The sequence below is a fragment of the Cavia porcellus genome, unplaced genomic scaffold (genome assembly GCF_034190915.1).
Source record: "Cavia porcellus strain 051 isolate PalLab524CR breed Dunkin Hartley unplaced genomic scaffold, mCavPor4.1 scaffold_21, whole genome shotgun sequence".
Lineage (NCBI taxonomy): Eukaryota > Metazoa > Chordata > Mammalia > Rodentia > Caviidae > Cavia > Cavia porcellus.
This window is the reverse complement of record NW_026947504.1, coordinates 20,606,224-20,619,426: the sequence shown is the minus strand read 5'-3', so window position 1 is coordinate 20,619,426 and position 13,203 is coordinate 20,606,224. Positions and strand designations below refer to the sequence as shown.

General features: G+C 42.7%; 1 protein-coding gene across 1 annotated transcript in view; it reads right to left on the bottom strand.

The window, feature by feature from the left end:
- Positions 1 to 13,203, bottom strand: part of Fbn2 (fibrillin 2) — a 224,999-nt gene that overhangs the window by 52,244 nt on the left and 159,552 nt on the right. Inside the window, 8 exon segments of the mRNA XM_063232411.1 lie at positions 1,251 to 1,373; positions 3,956 to 4,078; positions 6,466 to 6,591; positions 6,901 to 7,026; positions 7,214 to 7,336; positions 7,760 to 7,885; positions 10,430 to 10,555; positions 11,388 to 11,516. Of these exon segments, the coding sequence (XP_063088481.1) occupies positions 1,251 to 1,373; positions 3,956 to 4,078; positions 6,466 to 6,591; positions 6,901 to 7,026; positions 7,214 to 7,336; positions 7,760 to 7,885; positions 10,430 to 10,555; positions 11,388 to 11,516 (1,002 nt within the window).

Here is a 13,203-nt window from a genome sequence, read left to right as displayed (position 1 = left end):
TTGACATTAAAATGATGTTTGTTCATTTGAAAACAACCAATGCTCCCACTAGTCCAGGGACTTTGAAGCAAATTAAAAGACACTATGGAGATGGGACAGTTCTGTCATGTCATTTTGACCTTATAAAAATATTTCCGTTGCAGTTATACAAACAGGTATTCATTACACACAGACCTTAAAGGTAATTTATTTAATTTTATAAAGCAAAAAAGGGGAGAAGGGCAGAGATCAATGTTTACTGAGGGCCAAGTATTGTGCCAATGGCCTGATGTCATTTTTCATGGAGTTGCCAGTCCTGCGAGGTTCTGAGAAGGCAGAACCTGAGGTCTGCACCAGTGTGCTGGGTTCTGATTGCTGTGTCTGACTCCAAAGTTGTGCACATCGCAGTGCTGGGAAAATCTGGGAGAGATGTGCTAGCTAAGGCTTCAAAGTAAGAAAGTTTCAAAGCTGAGTAAACATGTTTCCCCAAAGAAGCATTTAAAAATGAATAGTCTGCATTTTTGACACCAATACTGAAAAAAAAATTACTCATGAGTTTAAAGTACAGACTGAAAATCAACTAGAAATAGCTATCTTACAGACTAAAATGTGTCCTGTTTTGTTTAGATTTAGTTTTAGATGTGCAGATAATAATTTTTTCTCAAAGACTATAGAAAGAACATAAACTAAGTAGCAGCAAATATTTACTATGATGTGCATTTAAAAGTCCTTTACTTTTATGTTATTCCACTTTAACCTTTTCAGGACTATGGCACTTGAACAAATACATTACATAGCGGTGTTTGAGAGATCATATAAAAGCAGTTTTCCTGTATCCATTTAGTGACAGTAAAAGAAGTGGTGTTTTTATAACTATGCCCATTTTAAAATAAGAAAACTAAGGCCAGACAGTTTAAATAACTTCCTTAGGATTTTACTGGCAATAAGCAGCATAGCCTAGATTTGATGCCAGATGGTCTGACCCAGGCATTTTTCACTATTGTGTTCTAAATGAGCAAGACATAATAATAGTCATTAACAGTAAATGAAAGTAATAATAAGTGCTAGTATTTTAAAACTTCCATCAATACTTTCTGAAATATTGGGATTTTGTGTTCAGTATAAGAAAAAGATATTTACATTCCCTTTTAAGTATAAAACTGGAGGTAGTTATTGTATTTTTCCTTAACTATACTTTACTCTGAAAAAGGAAAGTATATATAGAGTTCCGTAGCAGTTGCACTGGCGCACGACACAGGACAGCCCCTCACCTGAGCAGGTAAAGCCATCTCCAGTGAAGCCTTCCGCGCAGGCGCATCGGTAGGAGCCCGGGGTGTTCACACACTGAGCATTGATGCTGCACTGGTGGGTTCCGTTAGAACATTCGTCCAGATCTGTATGGCAAGAGAACACAGCAAGCAGGGTCAGAAAAGAAAAAGGTACAACACCTAGAAAGACTCTGATTTGTCTTATTTTAAAAATAAACTGGCCAAATGGAATTGTTTTAGTGTACTGGCAGGGTCACGGCCCCAGTTCCCCAAGATCTCAGAATCGTAATTCAAAATGTCCATGCCACAAATATGGGCCAAAAGTATTAATTCAAACATTTTGTGTGAGATCTAATCAACTAAAAGTTAAAAGAAAATCAGTTTCATTCTTACTCCTATTGAGTGAATTTTATTGTTTTATTACTAATAAAAGGATCAATTCTGGAAATACTTCTGAATCTCAGAACAGGAAAAGAGACCTAGACTTTTCAAACTTATTTTATAAATAAAAAAGCAAGATATGAGTTTTGACCTCCCAGAGTTCACAGTCTACTGGAAAAGACGTACGTTAAGCATAGAAAAAATTAAATATTTTTATTTGCATATAAGGAAAATTACAAGGAGCAAATAGAGAGTAAAAACAGTATCAGATTTGGACTGTGGGAACAAGGAAAGCCCCTTGAAGGAAATAATTTTTCATTAACTTCAGGCCTCACTGATTAAGTAGTTCAGTGAAGGGAAGTTGTGAAGGGTTATTTTCTGCAGAATGAGTAACTAACTTGTAAAGACACTGAGGAGAAACTAACATGGGGTGACTCTTAAGGATTAGATCTAGAATGTCCCCCCAAATCTCACATACTCGGCGATGGGGCTTTAAAAGTGATTGCGTCATTGGACACTATTCATCAGTCGGCTGCTGTGAGAGTGCACACTAATGCGCTGCGTGAGGGCGAAGCCTGACTGAGACACATGCATCACTGAATGTTTGGAAAGTCTGTCCACTGCCATGGCCTGTGCTTGCTCCTGCTGCTTCCCGGCCACCACAGGGTGAGCAGCTTTTCCTCTGCAGTGTCCGTCCAGCACACTGTTTCTTCCTGGGAGCCAGACAGCCACAGAAGGAACCTACTAAACTAGAGCCCAAATAAACTTCTCTTCTCGTAAGTTGCAAGTATCAGGTATTTTGTTCCAGTCATGGGAAAGGGATGGTAGTGTGACCAAGAAACTAGAGGAGTCTGGATCAGCAAATCCCAGTGAGAGGGAGCGTGGGGGGAGACTAAGCTGGAGAGACAGTGGAGGGTTTCTACAGAGTGCTGGAAGTGAGCTGTGAAAATGAAATCGGGGCTTTTCCTAAACGCAATAGCTTCAAAATGACAGGTGTGAAAACATCAGATTTGTGATTTAAATGTCCTGCTGTTTCTCAGTGAATAGAATGCATGGAGACCAGGGAGAGAAAGAGTAAACCTACGAGGGGGTTCTTTTAGCATCTGACAGAGTGCCAAAGGCAAAAGGGAGAGGTTAATCAGAACAGAGATGAAAGGAAAGGATGGATTGGGATGACATTTGGGGGCACAGGTGCCTAGACACTGTCAAATCTCTTGTACTAGTCAGGCTGTCTTGAGACAGGTGACTGGAGTGACAAACAGACAGAGACCACAAAAAAGGGAGGCTGACAGAGTCAGGACGGCAGGGACAAAGGACCATCACACGCAGAATGAGGATGCGGTGTAAAGCTGTGACAGTAACGCTACAGAGAGGGCCACACCACCGACAGGTCCTTATAAACTTAATGAAGCTACCTTAGGATGTCACACAGCAAAGGTATTCGGAAATTATAATTTACAACCTACAGTTGGCTCATACACATTCAATGAGTATAAAAGCACACTCAAAGTAACCTACAAAAAAGTGACATATTGTTGGTAAGACATACACAGGAGATGGTTCTTTAATGCTTACTGTAGGCCTGTAAGCTTTTACTGAAGCCTCATCATGGGTAGATCAGTTCAGCCTGCTTTCTAACGTGACCTGGGTTATTCTCACTGGATAGAAAAATGCTTTATTGTTAAGGCAGGCAAAACCGAAAACATTGAACAGCACCGTGAATGACACGCAGGCATAATCCAGCACCCTGCCTCACTGCTAAAAGGACTTACTATTGGACCCTGGCGTATACATTACAGGATTTGGGGAGATGGTTTCCCTTATTCTCCTTGCTTCAAATCAGATTTTGTGAATCCAACAAATCACTTGGATTTTCCTGTGAGACAAATTCTCTTTTCTAGTAAAAAGCTAGCATGGACCATTCACTATGCACTCAAGGCCGTCTGGAACAAACCTTTTGTCTCCTCTGTGTATTTCACTGAGTTCAAAATCTCATGGATTACTGCATCAAAAAGACTGGAAAAACATATTAGTCATTTTCCGCATACAGCTGTCTCGATTATCAGCTATCCGTTAAGACATTTTACTGAACATCATGCATGAAAAATCAGATGCCAAGGCATCCTGTTGTAATCTGATCATTTATATTAAGGCTAAACGGACCTCTTAGGCAGAAGTTACCCCTGCAACTAAAGACAGAGCTTTTGATTTACAAGAGAATAAATGAAAAGTGAGAAGCATGTTCCTATTTGTACATGTGGGTTAACAACTGTGCAGACAAGAACCTTTAAGAGTTTTGCGCCTCAGCAAAGGACCCGCAAACTCACCAATGCACTTGATGCCATTTCCTACCCAGCCTTCTCTGCAGCTGCACTTGAAGCTTCCGGGGACATTCAGACATGAGGCATGCATGTCACAGTTATGGGCACCGATTTCACACTCATCCACGTCTGAGAAACCACGGTTAATAAGAAAAAGATAAATTGAAAGTTAGTTATTCCTACTTCGAAGAATCTTTCTGTATAGGTGGATTTTAAAAGGGAGCTGTTTAGAAAATCATCATTTTTTGTTTTTAATTACTTTAGACCTGTGATAGCTAACTGACTGTGTCGACCTGAGTAAGAAATGCCCAGCTGAGTTGAATCAGCAGAGTTCGGGTTGTGGGTGAAGGAATTCACTGAAGACAGAAGCCCCAGGCTGGGTCTGCTTTTCCCTGAACAGCATAGAAGGGAAATGGAGAAAGAAGCTTCCTTTCTGCTTCTTTAGAGGAGTTCTAGTCTTCACCTTGGACTTCATCTCCTGGCTGCGAGTGCAGACCCTCTGGCCTCCTGATACGGATGTGGAGGACTCTGCAGTGAGCCCTGGCCTATGGCTTTCTATGGCATCCTGCGTGTCTCCAGTGCACAGTCAGCCCTTTTGCACTCCTGCACACCTGACTCTGCAGACGGCCACTATGTATCTGCCTTGTAAATCTGTTTTTGGTATTTTGAGACAGAGTCTCCATATGCAGCTGAAGTTGGTCTTGAGTTCACCATGTAGCCCAGGTTGGCCTTGAACTTGTGGTAATCCTACTGCCTCCGCCTCCTGAGTGCTGGGATTACAGATGCTTGGTCAATTTATAAACCCTAATATTTATATACTGTGTGTTAAATAGAATAGGTCTCTCTAGTGAGTAATGACTGATAGGAGACCCCAGTAAGATTTGAAGCTCCTGATTCAGGAAACACAAGCCCTTCCCTAAAAGAAACTGCCAGCCATTCCCAACAGGATGAGATGTAGCAGCTATTATCCATCCCTGAAAAGATTTGGATAAAATTCCACATAGAGGACATTAGACTTTGGTTGTCCAAAGAAACCTCGTTTCCAAATGGGGGACTCTGCTAGTCCTTCCCATTAATATTTATTATTTTTCATGAAGATAAGAAAAAGCTTGACTTTCTTTTAAAATTAGTAGTTCATCTTCTTTTAAAAAATATATAATCATTGATCAAAGACAATATTTAAAGTTTCTGAAAATTATCATTTAGGTGTGCATTTGTTTTCCCATTTTAGAGCTTAGAAAAAAGTTCCCTGGAAATGGAGAGCGACTAGGTGTTTTCACTGAGGTGTATTTTGTGCCTAATATATTACATGTATATATACATATGTGCACACATATAGTTATACACTGCTTAACATTTTGGTCAATGACAAACCATATATTTGATGGAGGACTCATAATATTATATTCCCCAGTAAGGTTGCTGTCTTAGTTTGTGTAATTAGATTTCTGTGATGTTCACATGATAACGAAATCCCCTAATGACATTTCTCAGAATATCTCCTTATTGTTCAATCATACACACACACACACACACACACACACACACACACACACACGCACATACACACACAGATATACACACATAAATATACGCACATATATAAACCAAGTAGATTTCTTCCAAATAGTTTTATAATACAAAAAAAGTCTGTTTAGTTTAGTTCACTGGTTGCATATTGTGCTGTGGAAAGTACACACATACAAGCTGTTGGTGTCTTATCAACTCTGGTGAGAGTGCTAGTGGTGAAAATGCACGGTACACCTCCATTTGTTACGTGGTCCATTTGTTACTTTGGAGGAGTCAGCCTAAGGTTGGTTGTACCCTAAACCCTTTACCACTTGCCTTGAGAGAAAAAAAGGGGTCTTAAAACAAGCTCTTAAAATGAACACCGAGGAAAGCCTGGTCCAAAACCTTGAAGTTGTCACCTTCTAACCCCACCTTTATGCAAGGGCTAAAACTAATTAGTGAAGAAAGGAAACAGATAAAGAGGATGGGGTGAATAAAGGAAGAAAATAAAGACAAGACAGAGGCAATTTTGGCAGAGAGGGGAGAAAGAAGCCAAAAGCAAATGGAAGGAGGAAAAAAAGGAAGAAATTGCTAACTAGTACCCAGGACTAATTTTCTGTGGTTTCAAAGAACTGCAAAAGGATGAGATCTGGGATCCCTGCAAGGAACCAGATGCTCCATCTCCACGCATCTCCACGGGGGCAGCAGACAACAGGACAGTGGGTGCCGCAGCAAAGCCGCCAAAAGCAACCAGATCCAAGCCCGGCTCCAGTCTCAGCCCACGCCAGGCTCCCCAACCCCAACCCGCACCATGGCCGGGCTCCCAGGACAGTGCACCCCGTGACATGCGCAGCGCAGCCCTCGTAGAGCCAGTGAGCGCTGCTCATGCAGTCGTGGCTTGGCTGTGGAAAACCAGTCTAAGAGGTGCAAGGGGAGGAGAAGCAGGCTGAAGTTGGCTTTGGAAGCCAAAGAAGCTATAGCAAAGAGGGCACAAGCCAGCAACGTACCTGTGCACCCCGTGGTCCCCTTTTTCACCGAATAACCCAGCTGACAGTGGCAAATGAAGGATCCCTTGGTGTTCTCGCATTCTCCAAACATGCAGATATTTGAATTCAAGTCACATTCATTTACATCTAGAAAGTCCATTTTTAATACTTGGTTAGTAGCTACTGATTATAGTGATTTAAAGCTATTTTTAAAAATAAAACCATACAATACCACAGACACAGTTTAAAATACAATCTTTTTGCAAGACGTACTGCAAATGCATCTGCTGTGTGTGTCTTAGAGATTTTCTCTTTCAAATAATTTTTCTTTCTCAGATTTTATAATTCTAGACAGTGGCTTGAAATTTTAAAGTAACAAGCAAAAGCCGCCCTCCCCTCACATCCACATAGCGCCGTGTGTGCGCATGAGTAGCTATTTGTTGCTCATAGACCCACCAAGGCACGTTTTCATGTCCATCGAAGCCATGAAGCCATCATAACAGAGACAGCGATACTCTCCGGGAATGTTGGTACACTGGCCACCGTCACAGATTTCAGGGTTGTTTTCACATTCATCGATATCTGAGGGTACAAGTTTATATTAGATACACACACACACACACACACACACACACACACACACACGCATATAGCCTTTTATCAATCTCAAATAGCTTTTCTGCATTCAGCTCTCCGCAGCATATCTGCAGTCATGTTTGTAAGAGTACGTTAATGGAATGCACGAGGTCTGTGGTTTCCTTTCCTGTACCTGCGCAGGACCTCCCATCCGGCAGCAGGGCGTAGCCTTCGCTGCAGCTGCACTCGTAGCTTCCTTCGGCGTTTGTACACTGCGTGTCACAGCCCCCATTCATGATCATGCACTCGTCAATGTCTGTGGAAACAGTGATGCCACCACGTCACTTGTCAGCTCGACTTCCTCACAAAGACAAGCTTTTATTCTTCTTAAACAGATCCTGCTTAAAATGGCTTTGGATCTCTCTCCCTAAGACCTGAGTTGATTAGCATTATACCATCAGTCTTTCCTCTCACTTCCTTTTAGGCGGCATTCCATGTAACATCAGTATCTGAAGATTAAAGGACTCAGAAACATTATCTATGTAGCTCAGAGCACTTTAAAGACAAGACCAGGGAGTCCTCTAGCACCAACACTGTGGTTCTCTGCAACACTGCCCTCATTTTTGGATTTGTTTTTATGACAAAGGACTCTCCTAGGCACCAGTGTAAATTTGGTGAGAGTAGTTTTCCTACGGGATGTGAGAAATGTAAGTCTCAGACATGTGTGGCCTCTCCTCACCTGTACAGCCCTGGCGGTCTGGAGTGGCCTGGTATCCGGGATTGCAAGAGCACTGGTAGGTCCCAATCATGTTCACACATTTTCCATTTCTGCACAGATTGTCACTCAGGGAACACTCATTGATATCTATAAAAGACACACAGAATCAGTATTTTACATAACAGTCAACTAACTAGCAATGAAGAATATGCTTCATGGAGTGGTGATCTCCAAAGGGGTGTGTATACTTTAGGGAGAAGTAAAACAATCCAGGATGTTTCAAGAAAATGCTGAAATATTAATGTCTATCCTTCCTACGGACAACTGTGCTGTCCAGCAGAACTTTCTAGAATGATGGAACTGCTTGCTCAGTACTGAGCTCCACGTGCTACCTAATATTTGAAATGCACACACAGTGACTCAGGATTTTAAGGTCATTTCTTTTAATTAAAATTACAAAGCCACATGTGGCTAGTGATTCCCACATCAGACTACACAGATATAGCGCATGCCAGAAATGAAGCTTACCATTACTTGACTTACGAGTTCTCACTGGCATGCTCACTTGGTTTCTGTTAGCAGCAAAGTGTGGCCTGCATACCCTGACAATAAGGCCTCACCTGTTTATTTGCTTTCACTGTATTATGTTTTAATCTGGGTAGGGGGACCTACAGACCATGCTGCCTGTTTTTTTTTGTATTTTTTTAAATCAATTAACCTTTATAAAGGTGGGCAGATATGTTTCTAAAACCCCATGCAAAGATTGGTAGGATAAACTAGTACTGATACTGCAGCCCTAAAAGAGAAGGAAAACTGACCTATTTCCTTCCTCATGCAAGTTTGTCAAACACAACGCAAGTTAAAAACTGTGTCCCCTCCACACCACAGGACCCACCGCCAGCACGGGGTGGACCTGGGACTCTGACCTCAACTGTCTCTCAATTTTTTTTCCCTCTCTTTGTCTTTTCATTTTTTTCCCTTTTCATTCCCTCTCTTCTTTCCTTCCTTCCTTCCTTTCTTCATCTCTCCCTCCCTTCCTCCCTCCTTTTCCTAAACAGCTAGGAGAACTCCGGTCAGAGAATACTCACCCTATACCTCAAAGCCAGAGACCAAGCTGAGCCAGTCCCTTGAATATTCCATCATCCTTTCTTTCTGCCCCTTCCCTAGTTTCCCAAACCTTGTAGGACCACCCTTGTCCTTTAGCCTTGCTTCCACTTCCTTGCCAGTTACCTCTGTTTTACACACCATCCTCCCTAAATTTCCCCACCAAGGGTAAAACCACTCTCCCAAGGGGAAACACTTTACATACAAACTCACAACCACAGACGTAGCTTCTACTGTCTAAAGCACAACATTAAGAGTTACCATAGTGTGTCAGTTTCTAAATTGTGCTTGATGCTATTGTTACTGCCAATTTTGCTATGTCAGCTAGGATGGCACATCTGTGGTAATCAGCTACTCTCCCTTTTGTAACAATATTGGGACACTCTGGGACCAAAGGACCAGAGCTGAGCCAAACAGATACCAACATCTCTCTCTTGATTAACTGGGAAGGTCACAACCAAGAATTTCCTACACACAGAAGACATCCCTGAAGAACAGGCATTTCCTAGAGAGGTCTTGATACTAATGATATGGCTACCTACTACAAAAACCCACAAGGACCATCACAGAAAACAAAAAACTCTAATAATGTACACTGATGAGACACAACAAAAAAAAATCCATGTGATATTCACAAAATCACCACAAAGACTGTGTGGTATGGATTTGTGCTCATGATCATGAAGAATATATTTTATTCATACAGAAATATGTATAAATACCTTTGAGAAGTACTTTTTTCACTTACTAGATTCATAAAAAATGAGCCAAACTTAGAAATAGATTTCTGAGTCATTGTATTACAATATAGTCAACCACAAATAAATATTTGTTGCCAGAGTGAAAAAGCTTTTTGTACTACTATTAAAATACAATTATTTACTACTTTTTTAGGTGATCCTTTAAAAATGCCTGTTGAATCATGTTTTAAAATTCACTTCTTCTATCAGCACAGAAAAATCTATGGCTTGTAAACGAATGTATGAGTACTGGGGAAGTGTGCTCAGATTATTTTTAAAAGGTGCCATGCAAAGTGCTCTGTTTAATCTGTCTTACTGAGCACAGTTTCAAGGAAGAGCTCCCATGAAGAAAATGATTTCCGGCTAAATCAAAGTTGGAGGGCCAGTACATTAACATCCAGCAAACCTCAAGGCCTGAATGATTTGTACGGCCTTAGTGACCACCCTAAGGGACCAGCCAATAGGGTCCTCCTGTCCCTTTGCCATCCCTTCTAAGTTGAGGGCGACTGAGTGGCTAGCAGGTGCTGGGCAAGGGATGTACACTGTACAGGTGTGTGCACAGGTGCACAGTCACGGAGCGGAGCCATCCCATTCTACTGCAGGACAGAGCTACCTGGCCTCACACAAGGTCCTTTACACACGGACCACCCGCGTATGCTGTAACCATAGAGAGGCCATCACTTAGGTCCACCACTGATAGTCCTGGGAAGACAAAGCCTGGATCCTGTCTGGAGTTTCGCCCTGTAACAAACCAGACTTCACATGCCCTGGAACAACAAGTTCACTAGGAGTCTTTCTTTTTACCCATCGTGCCCAGTGGAACTGTGTGCCGGAAGGACAGACTCACCCACACAGTCCTCTCGTGATGGTGACAGCTCGTGTCCCAGGGGGCAGTCACACTGAAAACTGCCCTCAGTGTTCACACAGGTACCACCCCTACAAAGGAGAGGGTTACGTTCACATTCGTCAATGTCTGAAAGGTAAAAACGTGAGATCCATTGAAGAACTCGGAGGAGAAACTGTTCACCACATACAGCCTGGGAGAAAGGGATTTTCTGCGGTGTGGCTCAACAGTGAGAGGGAGGACAAGCTGTCCTCATGTTTTCCAACATGAGTATGAAAACTCTAAGAATTTCTACTCATAAGATAATAAACCATCAAGAAATTTATTGATATAAAATGATACCTAAGATATAGAAGTAAACAATCTTTGCATTATCTCACCATAGACTCAGGATATCATATATGGTTGGCAGTTATCTTGGTATCTATATCCATAATCAAAGTGAAGAAACTCTTAGGCTCATAGAGACTACATTTTGAAAATGAAATAGTAGCCTAAAAGGTTGGGAATAGCACAAGAGTTCATAACCCTGAGCGAATAAAGGGATCACAGGAGATTAGCATGAGAGGATACCAATTGTGGGTCATTACACAATGGCACCCCCCCTTTTGGTACCAGGGATCGAACTCATGACCTTACGCTTGCCAGGGAGCACTTAAACCACTGAGCTAAATCTCTGGCCCTGGCATCCCTTTTCAGTGCATCTTGTCTAAGTAATTATTCTGTGTGTTGATTCTATGAGTAAACAGAATACAGTTTCCACATATAACATTGCTATGCTGTGCTAGAGGTGGGTATCCTGAGAGCAGTCCAGGGTTAGATTTCCCGTCTAGCATTTCACTCTTTTCTCTTTCTCATACCAGCTCCTCGCAAAGCAGCTCACAACTCTGAGCCCAGCGAAGGTGGCTGAGGAGCTGGGGGTGGCCTGGTGTCAGGGCTGGTAAGCGCCGCTCACACTCACCCATGCAGTTCTTCATCATCATGAAGCCGCTCTCGTAGCCCTCGAAGCACTCGCACTCAAAGCTGCCAGGTGTGTTGACACAGATCCCGCTCCCGCAGAGGTCAGGAGAGATCCTGCACTCATCAATGTCTATACCGTGTGGTTTCAAAGAAATAAGAAAACACAGAGAGTTAAGAAGGCATTCAGGCTGGAAACAAGGATTTGGCTTCCTTCACGTGAAGGTGCTCACACTGCAAATGCTGGACCAGTGAGTGACCCGGGGCAGTAGGTGCGCCTCCAGGTCAGACAGAGATGCCGGGCCTTAGGGACATTCCTTTCCCAACTGCCAAAACTGTCACAGCCCACAGGCAGGTGGTGTCTTTTGGCTTGGAGGTATTCTGGAACTATGTATTTGTGGCTTAGACACAGTAGTTGAAGGATGAGCCAAGTGACAACTGGGTCACACGAGGTGGGTGGCCAAAGAGGTGGTGGTGCCAAGGGGAACCAAGCCTTGTGCTTGGCAGGTGCAAAGGCACTGCTGGTTCTACTACACCCCTGTGGAGACAGGACAGGCCTCTGAGCAGACCGCAGAGCTGGGGGCAGCCTGCTGGGCAGACACTGAGAACCAACCACCTCTGGCAAGAGGGTACACTCAGGTGGCAGGGCATGCAGAGGCCGGTGTGTGATTTTGGGTCACATCAGATGGGAAGAGCTAAGTGATCTAAATTTCAAAAAATATAGAAAATGACTTTTCTGTGTTTGCCAAATTTTATACTTTATGGAAAATAAGGACCTTTGATAGCAGTTTCTGTACTCTCAAAAAATAGTCTTCTGAGAAATCGCTCAGGCCTCCGAGGTTTTTCAATCCAGAACTCAGACCTTCGCAACGTGTTTAAGAAAATGTGACATTTAAAATACTTTTGTTACCATGGCAAGATACTTCTGCCACTGTCTCTTTATTTCGATTAATTTACTTTGGAAGATTGTGATCACAAAAGTTGGTTAGCAGATAACCTGTGCGTGTTCAAAGGGAGGTCTCAGTCTTCTAGACCAACTGTGCAGTGTGAACTCTGGGGCCGCACACCCCAACCTGGTATCTGATGTTAGAGTCTAGTGAAGTCATTAACTTCTGTGTGTTTGATCTTATCTGTAAGACAAGGTGTAGAACCCATCTTCAGAGTTAAGGGAATCCACACATGCCAAGTGCTAAGGGAAGTACATATGTGTGTTAGTGATTCTTCGCTAAGAGCTGATTGTGGAAGAGGTGGCTCCAAACTAGTCCTTGAAGGATACAAAGAAATTCTAATATTAAAGAGGTGGAATAGATAGGCAAGAGACCAAGGCAGAGGGGGATAGTAATGAATCTCAGAGACTACACGTCATAGGGTCATTTTTGAGGCTGATTAAACAGCACAGGCAGGATGCACAGGAGGACTGAGGGTACACATGGGGTGAGGATATCCCCGTGTGCTGCGAAGAGCAGAGCCAACTGTTTTCCAAGGAATTTCGCTTTCCAGTGAGCCCCCGACTTACGAACCGTTCCATTCTGGGAGATATCATGAGTCAGGTCCATCTGCAGTCTGAGAAAGTAAGTCCTCACAATATACCTGTGAAGGTTTGTGACTCGAATGTTCGTGAATTGGGGATTTACTGCATATCCCAAAACAAAGCAAGGCTGTCAACAAATTTTCCAGGTCTTCATTTAAAGAAAAGTATATGAAATACTGAATGACTTAGCCAATTTCATGCCAAAAAATGTGGAGAACTGGAGGACCCCTAAGCAGCTTCTTGTAAACCACACAGCTGAGTCAGCGGGGAAGCAGTTCTGTGGGAAGTT